The sequence below is a fragment of the Hetaerina americana genome, unplaced genomic scaffold (assembly GCF_022747635.1).
Source record: "Hetaerina americana unplaced genomic scaffold, ioHetAmer1.1.p SCAF_9, whole genome shotgun sequence".
Classification (NCBI taxonomy): Eukaryota; Metazoa; Arthropoda; class Insecta; order Odonata; family Calopterygidae; genus Hetaerina; species Hetaerina americana.
The window spans coordinates 3991564-4012708 of NW_027287538.1; the positions used below are offsets into that span (position 1 = coordinate 3991564).

The window sequence follows — 21145 nt, forward strand, 5'->3', positions numbered from 1 at the left end:
CAGGAGATTACTTGTGCATCAGAAGGCACATGCTATTGCCCTCCTCTCCTCCCACCCTGGCTGTGGAGCTGTGTCATTTTGCATCATCGTTATTGTGAAAAACTGTCACGATAAAACTAAAAGCGTCACCGAAATGCTCATGGAGTTGGGGTGGGAATCGTTAGTAGAGAGACGATTCAATGCAAGATTGAAATTTTTAAATAAATCCAGATCCGCATGTTCCAGCACCAAGGGCTTGCAAATTATTCGCACTCCAACATACATTGGTTGCTTGGGTTATGTATGTAAAATTAGAGAAATAGATGCCAGAACTAGCAGACTCAAGGACTCCTTCTCCCCACGGACAAGACAGGATAGCAACTGTAGGGTTATAGATAGCAAACATTCCACTTGCCACCACATTAGCGCCTAGGGGAATAATTATTAGTTCTACTCAATTGTATGCACTTTCACTGATCTCGTGTGTTCTGTCATCAAAACCTTACAGCCATGATCTCATTAGAATGCCATTTAATGAATGTAGTGCTTCTTACAGTGTTGCTTGGTCTGCTTTGTTTGTTTTCAAGGTTACCCTTCCATCCCTCGCCTCTTCCTGTGGGGGGGGGGGGGACCCCTCCGCTGCCTACCTACAGTAGTGTGTCACTTTCTCTACCTGTGTCTTAGCGGGCAGAGGCCATGAGTTGCATGTCCATGAAACAGCAGAGTTTCCCCTTCTGACTTTCTTACTAGCCAATTCTGCATGACCTGCCTTGTTATGGCAGGACCCTATCCCATTAATCTTTGTGGTTTATTTTTATTCCCCTTTTCCAATAACAAATAGCTAATATATTATGTGAGTTAACCCTTGTTTGGAGTTGAGTCTTTCTCCGACATCTATACAAATTTTCACAATATTAAATTGTTTTTTAATGAATATTTTTCCCTTTCCCCTCCCTCTCCCTAATTCTCCCTTATCACCTACCCTTACCACATGGTGCCTGCACTCCCTGCCACACACCTCTTTGGTGGATAGCGGGGTATTTGGTGTCAAGGTGTTAGTTTCAACTGTTTTAATGGCACATGGAAAACTTTCTGTGGTTACAATACATTTTTTGTGCAGATTTGATTAATAGTTTGCAATCATTTATTATTTGAAGTTTGCCGTCTGTGAGGGTGGGCAATAAGCACACTTGGTCACAGGGCTGCGGCAGCGCACATGTGGGGCAATACTTTTACTCATCCATGGGACAGATAGGACTCCCTTGCCCACACAACAGACACACATTTAAGCTGAGTTATGATTGACCACAGTGTCTCTCCCTTTCATTCTGCCTTCACTTAAAACTGTTCGTTTGAATGGACAATTACATTATTTTACTCTGTTCATTTTGAATGAATAAATTTGCACACCTCCCTTTTCATTAATTGGATTTTGCTAGGCTTGCATGAAATATGCATTTGTATGGACCGGAAGGGCAATGTATGACATATGAGAGGGAATACAGAGATGTATGAATTGTTGACATGCTTTCTCAGGAATTTCTCGGATAATGTAAGTACCCACGGGTATAGATTACCTTGGTTTGGGGATGAATGATGCTAACACCGCTGCGATTGATGGCCACAATGGCCATTTCAGGGAACCTCGGCTCACTACTCTGCTTGACTTCAAAGAACGCGGAACCAAACGTTGGCCACTTGGATATGACATTAAGTGTTGCTATCTTGGCATCATCTTGGCCCATTGCTTTGGAAGGAAAGGAAAAAGAGTGCATTATATAGCTAAGGAAAAGGCATATATTCCTGGCAAAAAATATAGGTATATCTTATGCTAAGGGATAATTTTTCAAATATTTCAGTAGTAGTTTTTAGGAAAGGCGACAGCTGAGGTCAATTCTGCCATAGGGGATGGATGGGAAAGAGGGAAGGGTGGAAAGAAACCTGGCATTAGTATTAGCCAGCAATTACTCTTTAAAGAAAGGTACCAAGGGGTCATACAGTTTAACTGTCCCATCTGACGGGTGGCGTGCTCACTTATAGTGCTCTCCACAAAGCACTTCAACTAGGGATCAAGAATACCACTGAAAAATATCTGCTATCTCCAGGATTCGAACCCAGGGCTCTCTGGGTGAGAATCCACTGCACCAACTTGATCCCCGTCAAATATATCAGCAGGCATGTTATTTCTCTAGAAAACTTACGAATGGATGTTTCCCACTCTTTCATGTTTGCTTCTCATAATTACTTTCGGTCATTTGGCAGAGAAATTATAAATATTATACCATTTTTATCATTAAATAAATGTTATAGATATGAAAATTTTTCCAGCTATGGCTAATGGTATCTCATGAAATACCATCTCTTTCACAGTTTCGAACCTTTTGTGTAGTAATGCCAGAAAAGCCTTTTTCTCTTAATTTGCATCTGAATTCAATGCACATGGAATGCCAGTTGATGCAAAATGCATCAGTTCTGTTTCTGCTTTCAACATTCTAAAGGAACTCATTGCATCCAAAATTACCCAATAGAGTAAAAATTGATATTTACGAGCAGTAAGCTTACCCGAATTCCTGTTCAAAACATCGGAGATAGATTTGATCCAGTCGCTATTGGTTTTAGTTTTCAGCATGTCACTTGGTACTATTTGCTTCAGGATTTCCCTGTAGAGGAATGCAAGGACAGTAGTTAGTTTTCCTTGGCACCAGAATTGCAGGGTTGTTACCTTTACTTTATTATGAAGATGGAATTGGATGGTGTGAAGCAACTAATCTTCAAGACTCTGAATACTTTCTTCACGTGTACTACTTGTACTTTCCTTCTGCTTTGCACATGCATGATGGGTTACCCACAAATAACAGGAATTATTTTTATTAAGCTATGTATTTAATATTTTTTTTATAAAACAACCTTATCACCTTCAAAGTATTCTCCATTACACATACTACATTTGTCCAATCCGTGAATCCATTTCTGGAAATATTTTTCAAACTCGTCTATTTTAATGCCTGATTGTACCTGCCTCGTTTTATGTAGAAAACATTTCACGGAGCAAGGTCAGGTGAGTAAGGGGCGTGGAGCAAGGGAGTTGTGTTGTTTTTGGTACCTTAGATTGGCTGCATGGGGCGGCGCATAATCATGGTGGAAAAACCAGTCCTTTGTCTCCCACAAAGCGGGCCTTTTTTTTGCACACTGGAATGCAATCTTTTGAAAACCTCCAAATAGAAAGCCTAATTAACAGTTTGGCATGGCGGGACAAACTCAGGATTCACCATCCCCCTATCACATTGAAAAAACATTTGAACATCATCCTGAGGTTTGCTTTCACTTGACGAGCTTTTGTTGGTTAAGTCGATGATGAAGTTTTCCTCTTTCCTTCATGAACCAGAGCTTGCTTGTCCATGAATACTGTAGCTAGTAAATGCGCTCTTATCTAGGAATACTGATGGCGCTGATACTCCTATACTTACTTGTAGGGGGAGCATATAGTATTGCAAATGTAACTTTTGAACAAGAAAAAACAGGTATAATATCATATAATACTATCCTATTAGACTAGTGTTAAACATCAAATATTAACGGCTCCGTCTATGAATAATTGGAGGTATTTCACACGAACAAATTCATGAATATTAGTGCCTAGGTTCCTCAAAACATAATGATCAGGAACGGCCTGGCTAGAAGTGATCAAGCCTTGCGTTTGTTTACCTTTGAACATTCTAGGTAGGAAACGTTTCAACTCTTCCTTTGATTAGAAAACTATATTGTCCTTATTTGCAACTCTTTTCAAAGAGATTAATGTTATTTAAGTAGTATTCACATGTAAAAATTCATAAATAATAGAGAAATATTTGTGAAGTTTTGTTCAGATCGCAGGAGCAATAAATACAGTCCATATATTAACAGCAATGACATTGTTTCATGTTCATTTTCATTCCTGCAATATTCAAACAAAATATTTTTTGGAAAAAGATATTTACTCATGGGAAATGTCTTTGCTGTCACATTTGCTTAAATAATAAATCCATCCTTAACTTTTAAGATAAATTTTTTGTCGTTTGACAGTGTAACTTTTCATTTTTATATCATGAACTTTTTTATTTCAAGGCTTACACTCTTCTCTAATAAAAATAACATTGAAGGGGACATACGAATCTCATTATTTCATTTGAGGTATTTCATCTCACTGAGTACGGATCAGAAGCTGGTAGTTTGGTTGGGGAATATTTGAGGGGCATGTCCTCTTGCGTAAGCATTACTTCCTCTTATTTTCTTTGATGGAACAACGGGTCATACCATGATGGACTGTAGTATTGGATAAATTTGGCCTCTTTTACTTGACATGAGAGTGTTGATGTCACAGGGTAGTATTCATAAAGCTAGTATTTAACTTCTTGTTCATCCACTTCTTGTGAGCACAGAAGTATTTAGCAAAATTTAACATTAATTTTGAGCTCCTCATTAAACCATTTTGGATGTGAAAGATAATTAGCTGTGTATAGGTCAATAGGCCCCAATAAACTGTCACTGTGCCCATGGCTTTAAGGGAGGATTGTGAAAAATATACCGCATACAGCAAACTAATAAATTAATGGAACTTGAAAAAAAATATCATTTAAACAATTACTTGAACACACACTTTTGTAATGTTTTTCCCCCAAAATCTCAGTTCTACCCTTGATTTTAGGTATTTTTCACTGGTCAATTAGAAAATGTAAATCCAAGGTTTCACCTGATATCAAATGAGAGGCATAAAACCAGTTAGTGACTGCATGAGTGTGTATTTGTAAGTCTCCAAACATGGCCCCTGGCAATATAGGTTTGATTTCCCTATAGTAAACCTATTCAGGAAATGCCACCCTGTGTGAATGTGAGCATCTTAGTATTTTTTGAATGTGTGTCTGATATCACTGGCGAAGGATATTAACTTTCCCCGTAAATCACCACATCAATCTCAATATTCCCTTCTGTTTTTTACTTTTACAGTGTAGTGTAAAAAAAACCCTTCATAGCTAAAGGAAATATTATTTACTATAGTCAATCTAAAAGGAGGCCCTAAGAGGCTCAGTTTGTTCTATCTATAATTAAACTGTATGTCATAAGTGATGACCAGTGTCCTAAATAACCGATACATGTAGTCGGTTATGTAGGTCTACAAGTTATCTTCAGTTTAGAATACCGAAATCATTAAGACTTCTGCTTTTTTGGTGTTCAGGCATTCAATTTCCTATTCAGCCCTCAAGTTCAATGTCATTAATATAGTCTGGAAACTCCAGGTAACCCCTGAAAATGGCACGAAGTGTTGAAACAGAGGTGATGTGAATAAAAATATATTAGCGGATGTTGCAAGTGTTAAATATAATTTCTCTCCAAGTCAGTAATATTTCTGGTTTGAATTGTATGTATGGATTGTCAATCCACTGGACTGTAAATTTTCAATTAACCCACCAGAGTTCATTGAATTGATGTGCCTTATTTGGAGAAAAAAAACCTTTCCCCGGACTACAAACTTGACGTAGTGGCAGGGCTTGTGCGTTCCGATGACCCCTAGAGCTGTGCTGGCGGGAGTAATAATGAATGCTCCTGGTAGGGTCACCCATGCCAGATAGATTGAAGGTTAGGAGCCAGACAAAAGGTAGTCCACTCAGCATCTGTTCCTCAATGAGGCGGCTGCAATGGCATCTGACCCTAGTGGGGCGGCCAGTAAGTGATGGTGTCACGTTAAAAACACTATTGAGGAAGGCAACGGGAAACCACCTCCATTATCATTCCCAAGATTTAAATGATGGACTACACAGAGATTTTGAGTCCTGGCAACTACGGGGCTCGGCCCAATCGGCCGTGTGTCGTGCCCGGCAGCGGGGGAGGCAAGGCTTCCGCGGTCGTCATCCCACGAAACCCTTGCAAGGGAAAACCAGCGGCAGCAGGACCGAAGACGCAGGAGAAAAATACCAAATTAGTTAGAAAAGAAACGTGGAATGTTAGAACAATGGTGAGGACAGTTAAAAATTGGTGAAAGTGAAGCGAGAGATGGAAAGGGGAAATATAGATATTTTAGGTCTATGCGAGGTAGGTTGGCAGAATAACGGGGATTACCAGAGTGATAATTATAGAATAATATACAACGGCGGGGACGATAGCCAACGAGGGGTTGCCATAGTATTAAATAAAGAGGTTGGAAGAAGCGTAGTCGACATAGAGCAGGTAATGGATAGAACATTACCAGTAGAAATGAAAGCAGAACCGACAAACTTGGCTATTATTCAGGTAAACATGCCACCGAGCAACAATAAGGAAGAAGAGGTCGATAGGATATATGATCAGTTAGAGGACATAATCGCGTGTGTTCCTGCAGGGAAACATTTGATAGTGATGGAGGATTGGAGTGCGACGGCAGGCTAAGGAAGAGATGGTGATGAGGTCCGGGACTACAGTTTAGGCACAAGGAATGACCGCGGGGAGAAAGCAGTTGAGTTCTGCAGGAGACAGGGGTTAGTCATCACAAACGCTTGGTTTAGACACCACAAAAGACGCAGGTATACATGGAAAATGCCAGGTGACTCAGAAAGGTATCAGCTAGATTATATCCTGGTTAGACACAGGTTTAGGAACAGTGTGATGAATTCGCACAGCTTCCCAGGAGCGGATGTGGACTCTAGTTGTTATGAGATGTAGCGTCCATTTTAAAAAGATAAGGCAGGGGTGGCGAGTTAGAAAATGGAATGTAGAAGCATTAAATGGTTTGAAAAGGAAGGAATACAAACAGGCTGTAGAGGAAATCATGGAGGATGGTAAAGAGCTAAGTACTATCGAAGAAAAATGGGAAAGTATCACGAAATGGTTGTCTAAAGCCGGAAAAGACACTATTGGAACCGTTAATGCGAAAAGAAGTAGAAAACCATGGATCATGGATGAGATGATTACAAAGATGGATGAGCGGAGAAAATGGAAGAATGTAAATACATAGTTAGGCAAAATGAAGTACAAAGAGTTAAACAATAAATTGAGGCGGGCATAAAACAAAGGAAAAGAAACATGGTGGAAGATGCCGTGGGAGGATATAGAAAGTCTGCAGAGGAAGGGTGAAATTTGTGCGCTGTACAGCAAAGTTAAATCTTTATCAGGAAGTAAGAAAGGGAGATCTATGCTAACAGTTAGAGATAAGGCGGGTAAGGTAATAGTTGACAGAGGAAAGATCCAGGAGAGATGGAAGGAGTATATAGAAGAACTGTATAGTAAAGAGCTTAGACCAACAAAGTTAGACATTGAAAAAGAAAATGACATAGAGGAAGACAGCTTAGGTCCAGGCGTACTAGACAATGAGTTAGAAAGGGTATTCAGGGAGATGAAACTAAATAAGGCCTTGGGGGTAGATAACATTCCTGTGGAACTTTTAAAAGGCTTAGGAAAATGTGGGAGGAAGAGGCTATATGGGCTGATCCGTAGTATTTATGAGGAGGGAATCTGGCCGGAAGACTTAGTGAGATCAGTTTTAGTTCCTATTCCGAAAAAGGTAAAGGCCACATCATGTGAGGACTATAGGACAATTAGTTTGATATCCCACGCAGCTAAAGTTGTTCTTAGGATCATAAACAAAAGGATAGAGAGTAGGGCCAATAATTACTTAGGGGATGATCAGTTTGGGTTTAGGAAGGGGAGAGGTACGCATGATGCCATTGCAGTAATGAGATTATTAATCGAGAGGAATATAGAACACAACCAGGAGGTATTTGCCTGTTTCGTAGATTTTGAAAAAGCGTTTGATAGAGTGATTTGGGAAAAACCAAAGAGTGTATTGCAGAAAATTGGAATTGATTGGAGGGACAGGAGGCTAATCCGCAACCTGTACATGTCTCAGACTGCTCAGGTGCGAGTGGGGAACGGGGAGTCCAGATGGGCAGTGTTAGAAAGAGGTGTAAGGCTGGGTTGCCCATTATCACCGTTGCTGTTCAACCTGTATGCAGAGGAAATGATTAAATAGGCATGGGGAGAACAGGAGGTAGGAATGAAAGTCTGAGGGGAATTCGTAAAATCATTTAGGTTTGCTGATGACCAAGCTTTAGTTTGTCTGTCAGCCAAGGGGTTGCAAGCATTGCTCAGTGATTTGGAAATTCAGTGCAACAGGTATGGGGTGAGAATCAATATTAATAAAACAAAGGTTATGCAATTTTCTAGAAAGAAAAGGGTTAAGCTAAACGTTAAAATATGAGGGCAGGTAGAACTAGGTATAAAACTAGAGCAGGTAGAATAGTTAAGGTATCTCGGTAGTGTTTTGGACCAACACGTTCAAAGAAGTAGGGACGTGAGGAGAAGAATTATGCTAGGCAAAGAGGCTTTCACAAGGAGGGAGTTGATGACAGGGATGTTGAGTAAGGATGTTAAGAAATGACTCGTAAAAACTTTGATATGGAGCGTAGCTATGTACGGTGCGGAAACGTGGTCATTGAAGCAGGAGGATAGACGTAGACTGGAGGCTTTTGAAATGTGGGTGTGGAGAAGAATGGAGAAGGTGAAATGGACAGAGAAGAAAACAAATGAGGAATTACTTGGAATGGTGGGCGAAGAGAGGTGTTTGTTGGGAGAAATCCTATGGAGGCAGGAAAATTGGATGAAGGGGGTATTGATCGACAGTGGGATGTTGAAGACTGTAATTGAGGCGAGAATGTTAGGCAAAGGAGGGAAGGGAAGGAACAGGATAGGGATGTTGGACGCGATGAATGGAGGAAGAAAGTACTCAGAGCTGAAGAGGGACCTGATGTAGAGTAGGATGTTGTGTTTTGCTAGGGGTCACAAATTATTTAATTAGTAATTATGTCCATCCAAAAACCTACCTTAACCGGTACATTACCTTGTAATAATAATTTGGAAAAAACTTCAAAATTGTAAATGGATAATATGTCCTTCTATGTTCACATTACTTACAAAGCATTTGGAGACTCAAGTTTCTTATGATTATATTTGGCAATGAATATATAAGCTGCAAGAAGCACTGCCTCTTCCCTGGTGACTTTGTGGTATCCTGTGGGGAAGAAAATATTTGTGGTATTTAAAAAGATGTATGGATCAAAAGTTGTACAAATTAAGTAATTATATCCCTATAATATAAGACTATTAATTATCATTTTTAATAGCATTGTGATTAGATTAGATTAGATTTTTTTGCCTCAGTGATGGTGATTATTGTGGGGGAGTATTTACAAAATGGATCAAAAATGTTCTAATTACAACCTTGAAGTAGTGAAACGACTTGTGCGGTCCAATGACCCCTAGAGTTGTGACTGAGCAATGATATTTACTCCTCAAAGGGTCACCCATGCCAAATAAGTTGAAGGTTAGGAGACTGACTTAAGGTAGTCCTTGAAAGAAAGCAAAACAGGCAGCAGTAGGACAGAAGATGTAGAAGAGGAAAACCAAATTAGTTATAATAGGAACTAGGAATATTAGGACAATGTTGAGGAAAGGGAAATTGGAAAATATTAAGCGAGAGATCAAAAGAGGAAGTATAGACATTATAGGGGTTTATGTGAGGTGAGATGGAAGGATAGCGGGGATTACTGGAGTGATAATTATAGAATAATATACTGCAGCAGGGATGAGAGTCAAAGAGGGGGTGCCATAGTATTACATGAAGAGGTAGGAAGAAGCATAGTTAACATAGAGCAGGTAACGAATAGAATATTACTGGTAGAGATAAAAGCAAAACCAACAGAAAAGTATTCTTGTATAATTGTTTAAGCTGTTTGTCCCTGCAAAACCTACCCTAATTGTTAGATTACCAATAATAATAATTCATTGTAAGTTGTGTAAGGTTTCTTTTGACTCCACACAAACATTTTCAATTAGCAAAGCAAAAGATTTTTAGAAATGAGTGCCGGCCTGAAAGAAGTACCCACATATGATCTTTACGATGTGATGTACCTTTTGACGTCTTATTGTGATAATCTGCTAGTTGATATTCTTCATTGGCATTCAAGTATAAGTAACAGAATAACCATTGTAATGAACCCATGAGTAGGGCCTGTTTCAAAAACATTTCCTCATATCCATTTGATTCTGGTGAGGTCGCCATGAAATGAAATAAATGCATGTGCTGACCACAGTTTAATTTATTTATCATGAATCACAATACCACTCTTTACTGCTCTATGTTTCTCTCTAACCTGCATACCTAATCTGTTCCCTAGCTTGCTGACTGACTTGCTAACTAGCTCACAGACAAATGACACGAAATGAGTGGTCCATCTATTGGGCTCCAATAGATGGACCTGAAATTTTCTGGTGTGCACTGCCATAGCTTGCAGAATCCTTGTGCATTCTCAATTACGCTTCCAATTATTGCTCTCTTTGTACCAAAGCAAAATAGTTATTATGTGCCATGTCAGATTGCGGGGGGGTTAATTTCATTCTCTGTCAATAGTCATTAAATTTCACTTTTTGATTTTACTTTTCATATTCTTCAGTGTAAACCTTGTAAGTCAGCACTTATTCTTATTATAGAATGGAAAAGGGACTGTAATGTCAAAATATAAGCAATTCAATTCAGTGGTAGTAGTATTTTAGGGGAGGCGACCGACAGCTGAGGTCATTTGGGCCATAGGAGATGGACAGGAAAGGATGAAGGGTGGAGAGAAACCCGGCGTCGGCATTAGCCTACTCTTTACGAAAGGCGCCAAGGGGTCCGCAGCTTAACATCCCCATCCGACAGATGGCGTACTCACTCAAAGTGCCCTCCACAAAGCACCTCAAATAGGGATCGAGATACCTCTGAAAAATATTCAACACCGCCGGGATTTGAACCCGGGCCCTCTGGGTGGGGAGCCAGTATGTTAGCCGCGGCACCATCTCGATCCCCAATTCAATTCAGGAATGCTGTTAGCAGAGACTAATTTCTTTTTTGTTTCTTGTAATTAGAAAGTACAGAAAGAATTTATCGTCTGCTTGGCAGCTAGTGTTGTGTGCCACAGACCCGTAAGATCAGAGAAGCAAAAGGCAAAGAGATCTTAATTAATAGAGTGAGGTTCATTGGGGAATGACATTGGAGTTCAACACCATAAGGTGAACACATGCTGATTAAAATGGCTTATAATAGATGGGCTTACCTCTGATGTACTTTGGTAGTTCTTGATAAAAGTGGAATATCAGGTCTGCATTTCTATCTCTGCCTGGCAAAGCATTCACCCAGAGTTTCCTCATGAAGAACACTTGGTAGAGGAACTGAGGAGCTACACCTTGAAATGTATGAAATAACAACCTCTTTAGAATGAGCGAAATGTGAAGATTTTCAGTGAGTCAAAATGGGAAGAAAGAGTATTGAAAATCGCTTTTTCACTCATGAAATGGCTCAAAATTTAAGTAAACAAGGCATTGGTGTTTCAGGAGAACAATTTGGTGGAGAAACCAAACCCATCATGGTCATCAGTCAAATGATGCCAAGGACAAAGAGGCTCACAGAGCAAGTGCCGGCATGCTTGCTAGTATATTTTTGATACCCTTATTTGGCATGCAAAATTGTTGACCTGGTGACATGTAATTGATGGGAAAAGTCAAACAGCTGCGGCCCAAAAAAGTAAGAAGGTGGGGTTCCGGGTAGTAATTCCTCCCCACCATTCTTAGGAATTTTTTTCACTTTCCTATTCCGCAATCCCAAGAAAAGTTGGTCAGGAAATTGAGAAAATCGACTTCTTGAACCTCTAAATAAATGCACTACTCATGAGGTATCTCTTAGACATTTTTCCTATGCATCATTTTTCCTAAAGGTACAATCTTACACTCCACCAGAATCAGATATCACTTGACCACCTAATTTTAGTCCTTGTAAAACAAGCACACTTGATCATTGGGAACAAAAAACAATTCGTATTTACACAGAGAAAATATTTAATTTTCATAACCAAGGATTTGACACTAAAGTCATCTTCAGGTTAACTACCTTAGATTTACTTGGTTAGTTCACCTTAAGATGACTCTACCTCTCTATTTTTTTATACTTTATAATTCTATCTCTTTATAAGTTTTCTATTGACCTATTGCACATGGGAGTGTCTTGAAATCTCTGAAAGACTTCACCAAGGCCAGGAAACCCAATTGCTGCACCTAATCTATGGCTTTTCCATTTATTAGCATTTACGATTACAGTCATTGTTATAGATAATAAACAAATATTAAATAAAAAAAAATTATTTTGGGAATTCTCAGAAAATCAAATTCCTGTAGGTAAAAAAATGTTGGAATATGGAAACCAAAGGCAGGATGAATGCATGCCGTGAGAATAAGTTGAACTGGATCAAATAATAGTGGGAAAAATGTATGTGAAATGGAAGTTTACAAAATGATCTGTAAAATGGAGTGATGTCAGGGAGAGTTAGAAAGGAATGACTGTTGGATGAAATGTTGAGTGGGAAAGATGCAGTCTGTAGGAGTGAAGGGAAGTGGATGCCTGGAAGGTGGTTTGGAGCACAAATGTAGATTGGGAAAATGGGTGAGACTTTGCTGGAGTTGCACTGGATTCAGAAATATGGTTGTGAGTGCTGTCATATTAATTTTTAATAGTGTGAAACTGAGTGGCAAGTAAGAATAATACAGAAGTCCTCCTGGAATTTTAACAGGAAACAAAAAAAATGTTTATTTCATGAATGATCTTACAGAATGGTGGAAAGTATCACCGAAGACTCAAAATGCAGTCGGCAATGTGGGATATCACTGAATAAGGAATTTGGAAAATTAAATTTTTTCTGAAAGTCACTTGTTCTGACTCCCAGGTACTATTTTCTCTACATTGCCAAATTATGGGTCTTCTACAAACAGCCATAAGTGTGATGTAATGTTTTCATGAATAAAATGGTGTGCAACATAGGCTGCTGATGAATGTTATAACAGATTCATCTGGCAGATTTTAAGGTTCTATTTGAATGACAAAAGCTATGTTTGAGTTTATTACAAAGGCATGTAAACTTAAGTCATGGCTTTTGAATAAGCGTCCCATTATGATTATGAAAGAAATGAAATATAGCATGATGCAATTGATGCAAAAATTAATGAAAAAATACCATCTCTTGTAGGCCTAGTCTTCTTTATATATTCTGTTAAGTAATGGACAAAGTCAAAGAAGAATTCAGAGTCTGGAACAGATATAACTTTGTCAGCTATTTTCACGAACAAGCTGAATCCCTCTGAGGAGCGCAATTTCAACCTCGCTGCAATGTTGTGGCAGAAGTCTTTAGCTCTAGTAGAGGAGTCCACCTCAAATGCCTGGAAGATAAGAGACAAATATTATATACAGCCTTCTCTCTCTAACAGCTGTTTCTTCAGAATATACTGTGAATTAATTTCCTTTGTAATTGATATTGTTGCTTGTTTTGTAATTGACTTTCATTTATTTTTGGCAGGATATGTGGCAACAAAAATCGGAGTTTGAAAATGAAAGACATAAAATATTACAGCTTTTGAAGATGGATTGCTATTGATTGAATGAAAAAGACAAAATCACTGATGGATTAATAATATCATGGAGAAAAAATGGCAATGTAAATTGAATTGCATAAAATTAATATGTGATCCAGTTGGCATCGATTCAAATATTAGCAATTGAAATATTTGCATAGGATGAAGAAAAAAAGGTACATATTTGAAAAATTGTTGTGATGCTTTGTTTTCACTTTTAGGGATAATAGAAGAATTTTTCAAAAACTACCATTCCTGGATATGCACATTTAGCTCATTATTTCATGATTGGATGGTGAATTTTAATCATCAGATGGATTTAGTTTTTTCATTGCCGAACTATTACTGCATTAAGATTGTGGCTGTAAAGATTAGAGGAAAATGTAGAATCTGGAAAAGATATAGGCAACTTTATTTATAAAAAAGTCACTTATTTAATTTGTCAGAGTTATTTACTTTGTTTAAACTTTATTTATTCTTAATAATTAATTATGAATGACTGACTATATTAAATAATATTTCCTTATCCTGTAAAGGGTTCATTACACCACTGTAAAATTAAAAAAGAAGTGGAAAAATGAGATTGGTGTGGTGATTTACAGGGAAAGTTAACCCCGAAAAGATAAAAAGAAATTAGTACTGAAAACTTTAATATGAAATATCTCATTGTATTGCTTGGAATCTTGGTCATTGAGACAGGAAAATAAATATAGATTGGAGGCTTTTGAAATGCAGAGGAGGGGGGGGGGATGAAGGCAATGAAATGGATGGAAAGGAAAACCATCAGCAAACGTCTAGGAATGGTAGTTGACTATTAGGAGGAGAGATGCAAAAAAAAGACACGACAAGTGGATGCAGGATATACTTAAAGGCGATGGAATGCTGGAGATGGGAAAGTAAGTTCATTATTATCACAGATTATCGATTTGAGGATTTGTTTGGAGAAGCTCTCTGATCCGCACCCAGTGCCAATCTGCCAATCCCTCCTTCACTCCTTTCACCAACACTTTCCATAACTCGCTGCACATCCTCGGCCTTTGTCTGTTATTCCTCATCTCCCATGTTTCCTTCAATTATGCTCTACCATTAAGCTATCATGCCTCTGAAAATGTCCCAGCAAATTCGCCTTCTTCTTGTCAATGTCACTTCCACAGGCTTCTCTCTTCCTTCAATCTAGGCCTTCTTTTGTTGAGGTCACCATGCTTCCATCGCCAATCCAATCTTCTCTTCTCTGCTGCTCCCATCATCAGTAGACAAGTAGCTGCATACCTTGACAATGAATCTCTTCCTTGTGTCTAGACCATATGCACTGCTAGCCATTAATATTGGCTCCTTCTGAATGGAGAGCCTGGTCGGCCATTCCCATTCTGCTTCCCTCCATAGCTTCCTTCCTTCCTTCCATAGCTTGCTACCCAAAGTGCAAAACTCTTCCACTTGTTTGTGAGTCTCTTTCCCTAGGCTTGGAGATCATCTTCCCTCCGTCATCTGCAGACTGCATGCATACCATTACCTCAGCTCCAGTGTTGTTGTTCATTTTCAGGAGGTTGCGCACTTTTATTCCCTTCTCCAGACTGAATAGTATCATCGGAATGTCTCTTTTTCTTCTCTGCAAGTAATAGCTCGTATGCCATCCACTAATTGCAGCATATGCTCTTATCCTTCTTCCTTGAATTCATCCTCTGTCTCTCATCTTTCCTCCTTTATTCTCATTCTCTCCCTTCCCTTCCCCTTTCCTTTATTCTGGATTCTTCCCTGCATCTGATCACTGCTGCTTGATGTCTCTATATAAGTATGTGTCTTCTGTTATTTAAGTGCATGGTAATGTATTTTATGATGTGTAGCACCATAATAGAAAGAAACATAGTCCACATTGTTTATCCAGATAAAGGAATGTGATATACCTGTACATGGTCTGTCCCAAAAAAATTAGAAGAATGCATTGGGGAAAATTTTATTGCTGATTAAAAATACAATTTACTAAAACTCTTCAAAACAGCACCCTTGTGTATCAACACACCGATGTCAGTGCCTCTGCCATGCTTCTGTTTTGCTTCCTGGAAGGCATAGACAATAATCTCATTCAGACACTTCATCACGGGCTCTATGAGATGAATTTGGTCCTAAATGGTACTCAAAGGGGTTATACTTGGGTTGTACTCAAAGACCCATGTCTTCTCACCAGTAATCACCTATTCTAAAGCAATTTGGGTAACATTCACCGTGGTCCAAGGCAAGATTGTCACACAAGTAGTCTTCCGACAGCACCTTGGGGACTAACTTGACACACCTTTCTCATGACTAAATCCATCTGTAAAGATGTAATTCACTGGGGTTTCCTGAATATTGCACTCTTCTGCTATCATATCCTGACACTTGGTGAGAAATTGAGAATGCGTCTCACTTTTTGCATGTTTTCATTAGACTGTTGTTGATGGATGTCCAGGACATTCCTCATCGCCAACCTCCTCCTCTCTGCCCTCCCAGAACATCCTGTGCGGAAGCAGAAAACCATCACTTGGGACAATTCTCCATCTCCATAAGCATCCTTAACCATGGACATGGTCTCCAAACTGAATTTTCCAAGCTTAATGCGCAATTGACTTACATATTGTTGCTCCATTGAAAGTGGCATTGTGAATTCATGACTTTACCGTCAAACAGGGGTTCAGTCTAGCAGTGATCCACAGATTGCAAATGCCCACAGACAACTCACTATTTTCTCCACCTCAAAACGTCCCATTCCAGTTGTCTGCTTAGCCAGGAAAAATTGTTTTACTTACTTTTTGGGACAGATCCCATACGTCAGTTGATCTTTCTGCATTGTAGCTGAGAGAAAGAATAGCATCTCTGGTTCCGCTACTTTTTCATATTCTATTTTGGCCCTCACTAAAATGCTCTCCTGATTTCTTCTCAAGAGTTCAGCGGATTTTCCTTATCAGAGTCTTTGACAGATGGGTCATCAGACTGATTGTTTTGTAGTTTTAACATTTATTTACCTTAAAATTTGTTGTCTCAGGCATAACCTTATGAAATTTGCACAACATATTGAAATTAAATGAAATAATTGACTTTGTCATTCCACACACTTTATTTTAAAAAACACGACCCAGGTTTCGACGTTGAACCTGATGATGACGTTCAACATCAAAACCTGGGTCGTGTTTTTTAAAATAAAGTGTGTGGAATTACAAAGTCAATTATTTCATTTCATTTCAATATTTATTTACCTTCTTTTGCGGTATAGAGGCAATTAAATTCTTCTCAAAGTTCATCAGTATTTCTATTCTCCCATACACAATATTTGATGGTATAGCTTGGTCGGGATCCTATTTCCTGTTTTTTTTTAAATTAGTTCTGAGGGTATATCATTGATGAGATAACAAATATCTTTCAGTGGTATCCCGATCCCTACTCGAGGTGCTTTGTGGTGAGTACTTTGAGTGAGTATGACATCCGTCAGATGGGAAGTTAAACTACGGACCCCTTGGCACCTTTTGACAAGAGTAGGCTAATGCCGATGCCGGGTTTCTCTCCACCCTTCATCCTTTCCCATGCATCCCTACTGGTGCAAATTACCTCAATTGTCGGTCGCCTCCCCTAACACCAATACTATGACCTTTTATATTGTGGTGCTTGTTTGGCCCTTGGGATCTTTACTAAAATGTGAGATAGGGGAGGGAAATATTATACATTTCAGATGTAATTGAAGGAAATAGGAAGTATGCAAAGTTAAGAACAATCCCTCATAACATATATTAATTAAAAATTGGCAATTTTTCATTAATCATGATATTCCACCATATCGCGCCTGAAACATCTCTTTTTATTTGTAATATATACTTAGTTTTGGTTAAAAATTAGAATCAAACAAAAAACACTTTGGAATGACAATTATAATTGGATTGCTATATAGTTAGTTGTTGGATAAATTTTCAAAATAATTCAAAATTACGACATCCCAGAGAATTAGAGCTGTAAAGCAAATATTAATAAAAAATTTTGTTTAATTGGTGTCATGTCTAAATGTAATTATACCTTCATCACTGTAAAAAAATGTTTGTCATTAAGTAATTTTGTAGGATTACTGCAAAAATTACTCATTCTGATTGGGCACATGTGATTTAAAAAAGCATTTGGATTGCTTAATAATTTTTACAGCCCTGATTACATTTTAATTGAAACATTATGAAGTATCATTTTACATATACCATGAATTAGGTGAAGATAGAAAATTATAATAAACAGTACGATTTTCTTTTTAATCCAATAAAATATAAGTGGAAACTGGCATTTTCAGGAAGCAATATGCTTAGCTGTTTGCAGGTGAATAGCTTAGGACTTACTTCATCAGTATCATCTGGGAAGTACACCTTGTGGAATATTTGAGTAGTTTTGTGGTGTATTGCTTCAACTTCTACCTGGTGAGGTGGATATTTTCTCTGACCATGGCGCAGTGTCCTTTGCAATCGATGCACAGAATCAGCAGCCACTGGATGGCGCCTTGTTCGTAGAAACATTGTCAACTCCTAGGTTATACAGTTTCAAATTTATTACCATTAGAATACGAATTTGTCAAAAATGGAATATTCCCTTCACCCCTGAATATAGTCCCCCATCCAGAATTAAATGAATGGCATCAAGAAAATAAATACCAATATAAAAAGGGCATCATGCCCAAAAACTTTTATTGAAACTATGGTATATATCAAAAATTGAATGTTAATTGAGGTGTTTTTCATGAATATCACACCTTCCCACCACTCAAAGGACCTGTGATAAAATTTTGAGATCAGGAACTTTGTCGGCAAGGGTGATATAAATGATTTAAAAAAAAATTCACCTTAAGTAGGGCAGGGCTGCAGGCAAAGAGGCCTGTGGCTAACCACATGAGCTCCCATCCCCTTTCCTCACTAATGCTGTTGTGGTTATCCGTGAGCTGTTTCATAAGCTGGCAGTACACCTCATCACGAAGAATTTCCTAGGGTTAAATAAAATTTAGATTTTCTCTAATTATCTCCTAGTGTACAGACATTTGTTAGAGTTTATATTAAATGGCAGTTTAATTAACATAAGCACAGGATGACTGATTTTATTGTGATTGAATATTTATGTAGAAACATAAAACAAAATTCAATGCAGTGAAGGCTTGTCCACCATCACGAGTACTGTTCAATGTATCTGTGGAGGAAATGATTAAAGAGGCATGGGAAGAACTGGAGGTAGGAATGAAAGTCAGAGTGGAATTTGTAAAGTTAGGTTTGAATGAATGACCAAGCTCTAGCTTGTCGGTCAGCCAAGGGGTTGCAAGGATTGCTGAGTCAATTGGGAATTCAGTGGGATAGATAGACAGTAAGGTGAGAATAAATATAAATTAAACAAAGGTTATGCAGTTTACCAGAAAGAGAAAGGCTAAGTTAAGTGTTAAAACAGGAGGGCAAAAACTAAAGCACATCATACGGTTTATGTATCACAGGAGTGTTTTGGACCCAGCTAGTTAAAGTTTTATTGTGAATGATATCAAAATTTGGCTAGCAAGCATAGAAAGAGAATATGGCATCAATGAAGAAAATAGCTTAGGTCCTGGCTTACTCCGTAGCAAGACATAAAAGGGCATTGAGGGAATTGAAATCAAATGAGGCCATGAGGGTACGGCTGATTTAATGAGATAATACATGCTTGTTTCAGTCTGATTCCTGTACCACCAGCCATAGCCACCAGGGTTCTGAGGTGTAGAAAGTACAAGATATGTGATGCAGTTGCTAACATACTTGCTCCCCGCCCAGAGGTCCCGGGTTTGAATCCTGGAGTTGCCAAATATTTTTCAGTGGTATCCTGATCCCTACTTGAGGTGCTTTGTCGAGGGCACTTTGAGTGAGTACGTCATCCATCGGATGGGATGTTTAACTATGAGACCCCTTGGTACCTTTCATCATTAAGAGTAGTCTAATACCAACGCCAGGTTTCTCTCCACCCTTCATCCTTTCTTATCCATCCCTAATGGTGCAAATGACTTCAGCTGTCGGCAGCCTCCCCTTAAAACTACTACTACTCTTCCTTGAGAAACGTGGCCTTTTGTCATTAATCTTTTCCTGTAGTTGGGCCAGGAGGCTAATATAGCATAGTCCAGTAATTATTTACCCAGTGGGAAGATAATCTATCAGTAGCATCCCCTTTGCATCCCAGAAATCTGAAGCCATAACTTTTCCGGCCAACTGTATTGCCTTTAATTTCATTGATGGATGTGAATCTACATGTTCTCTTTCCTGCTTTGGCTGCTGCTTTGTCTCTGTGGTAGAGTAGTTGACCCAAGTTTTCTTCTGTGGTCACAAACCAGGGCAGAAAAATCTTGTTGGTTGCTCTTAAAACGGGTCAAACATTGATCAGAAATTTCCATTGTGATGTATTCGTGTGCATCAAGAGTTGTGGCACTCGTGGAACGATTTGGTTTGGTGATTGCCTGGGCTTACCCAGCACGCACTACTGCTGCTCACCTAGAGGTAGTAATGGGTGCTAGGTAAGCTCGGCCAACCACTGCACTGTTCTAGCTATTTTTGGGTACCCCGTGGTATGTATTAGAAAAACATTCTAATGCATTAGCACCTAGTTCAGAAGTGAAAATATTTAAATTGAAATCAAATGCTTAAGTAGTAGTCTCCTGTCTGTTCTTTCATTTTTCTTATTCCCATAGACTCTCATGTTATTACACTAATGGCATGATACATATTAACTGAATATGGCAGCAAACTTAAAGGAATTATCAACATTTCCATGACAATGTTGGAAGAAAATTATGCATAAAATACGACATTCCAAAAGTGATAGGTATAGCAGCTTCAAGAAGCATGCTGAACTTATGAGATGCTGCCTGCTTGTCAACATAATCAAGGACCCAGGCTTGGGCTATGGCTTATTCCTTTGTGATATAAGATTGATGCATTCAGGGGAAAAACAAATGTTTTGGTTACCCACATGTTTCAGAGCACCGTCAAAAATCTGATTGGTGAGCTCATTGGAATTCCTTGATTTTCGACACGGGAGATCTCCCATGTACTTGAGAATGGCCACGGAGATGAAGCAGGCCTCTGCACTCAGTTCTTCCTTCCCGTGGAGTTTGCGCAGCAAGGGAAGTTTCAGCGGCTCACGCGAGTGGCGCCAGAGGTCCGGGGTGGCCCGTCTGGCAGTTGTCATTGAACTTCTTTGGGACATTGACTGCTTGGGCATTGGGCTGTGCAAATAAAGTTTTAGATTTCAAGTTACAAATTCGAGTAACTCTTTGCATTGGGTGTATTTGCAATTAAAAATAAACATTGAAGACTAAAGGCTATGGAAAATGTATTGCCTGGACATTTTAATGACTTTGATTCACTCCTTTCAAGTTGATCAAAATTATTAATAGTAAATCACTAACTGGTAATCCATGATGTACACAAGGAGCCTAGCCTGATGTAACTCTGAAAGTCTTAAAGAGTAGTTCGGTGAAGTAATTTACCCAACTCTATTGGCATAAGCTCACTGTATTAAATAGATAGATAGAGTTCTTTATTTGGGCAAAATTGGGCCAAATGGTCCCTTCTTCCATTTAGCCCATCATCATATATGTACATTACATAGTATGCCATAAAGTTTATAAGTACATGCATGTACAATACCTATTCAAGTGCATACATTTAAATTCATTTAGTAAGACAGACATACATTATGCACAGATATGCGCATCTTGAAAAATATA

At 38.7% G+C, this 21145-nt stretch overlaps 1 protein-coding gene across 1 annotated transcript in view; it reads right to left on the bottom strand.

The window, feature by feature from the left end:
- Positions 1–21145, bottom strand: part of LOC139699003 (myosin-VIIa-like) — a 130684-nt gene that overhangs the window by 6788 nt on the left and 102751 nt on the right. The window contains exons 33-40 of the mRNA XM_071597998.1: positions 20386–20641; positions 18257–18394; positions 17760–17942; positions 13023–13224; positions 11076–11204; positions 8899–8995; positions 2542–2639; positions 1557–1726 (exon numbers count right to left, since the gene is read on the bottom strand). Of these exons, the coding sequence (XP_071454099.1) occupies positions 1557–1726; positions 2542–2639; positions 8899–8995; positions 11076–11204; positions 13023–13224; positions 17760–17942; positions 18257–18394; positions 20386–20641 (1273 nt within the window). The remainder of the gene's footprint in view (positions 1–1556; positions 1727–2541; positions 2640–8898; positions 8996–11075; positions 11205–13022; positions 13225–17759; positions 17943–18256; positions 18395–20385; positions 20642–21145) is intronic.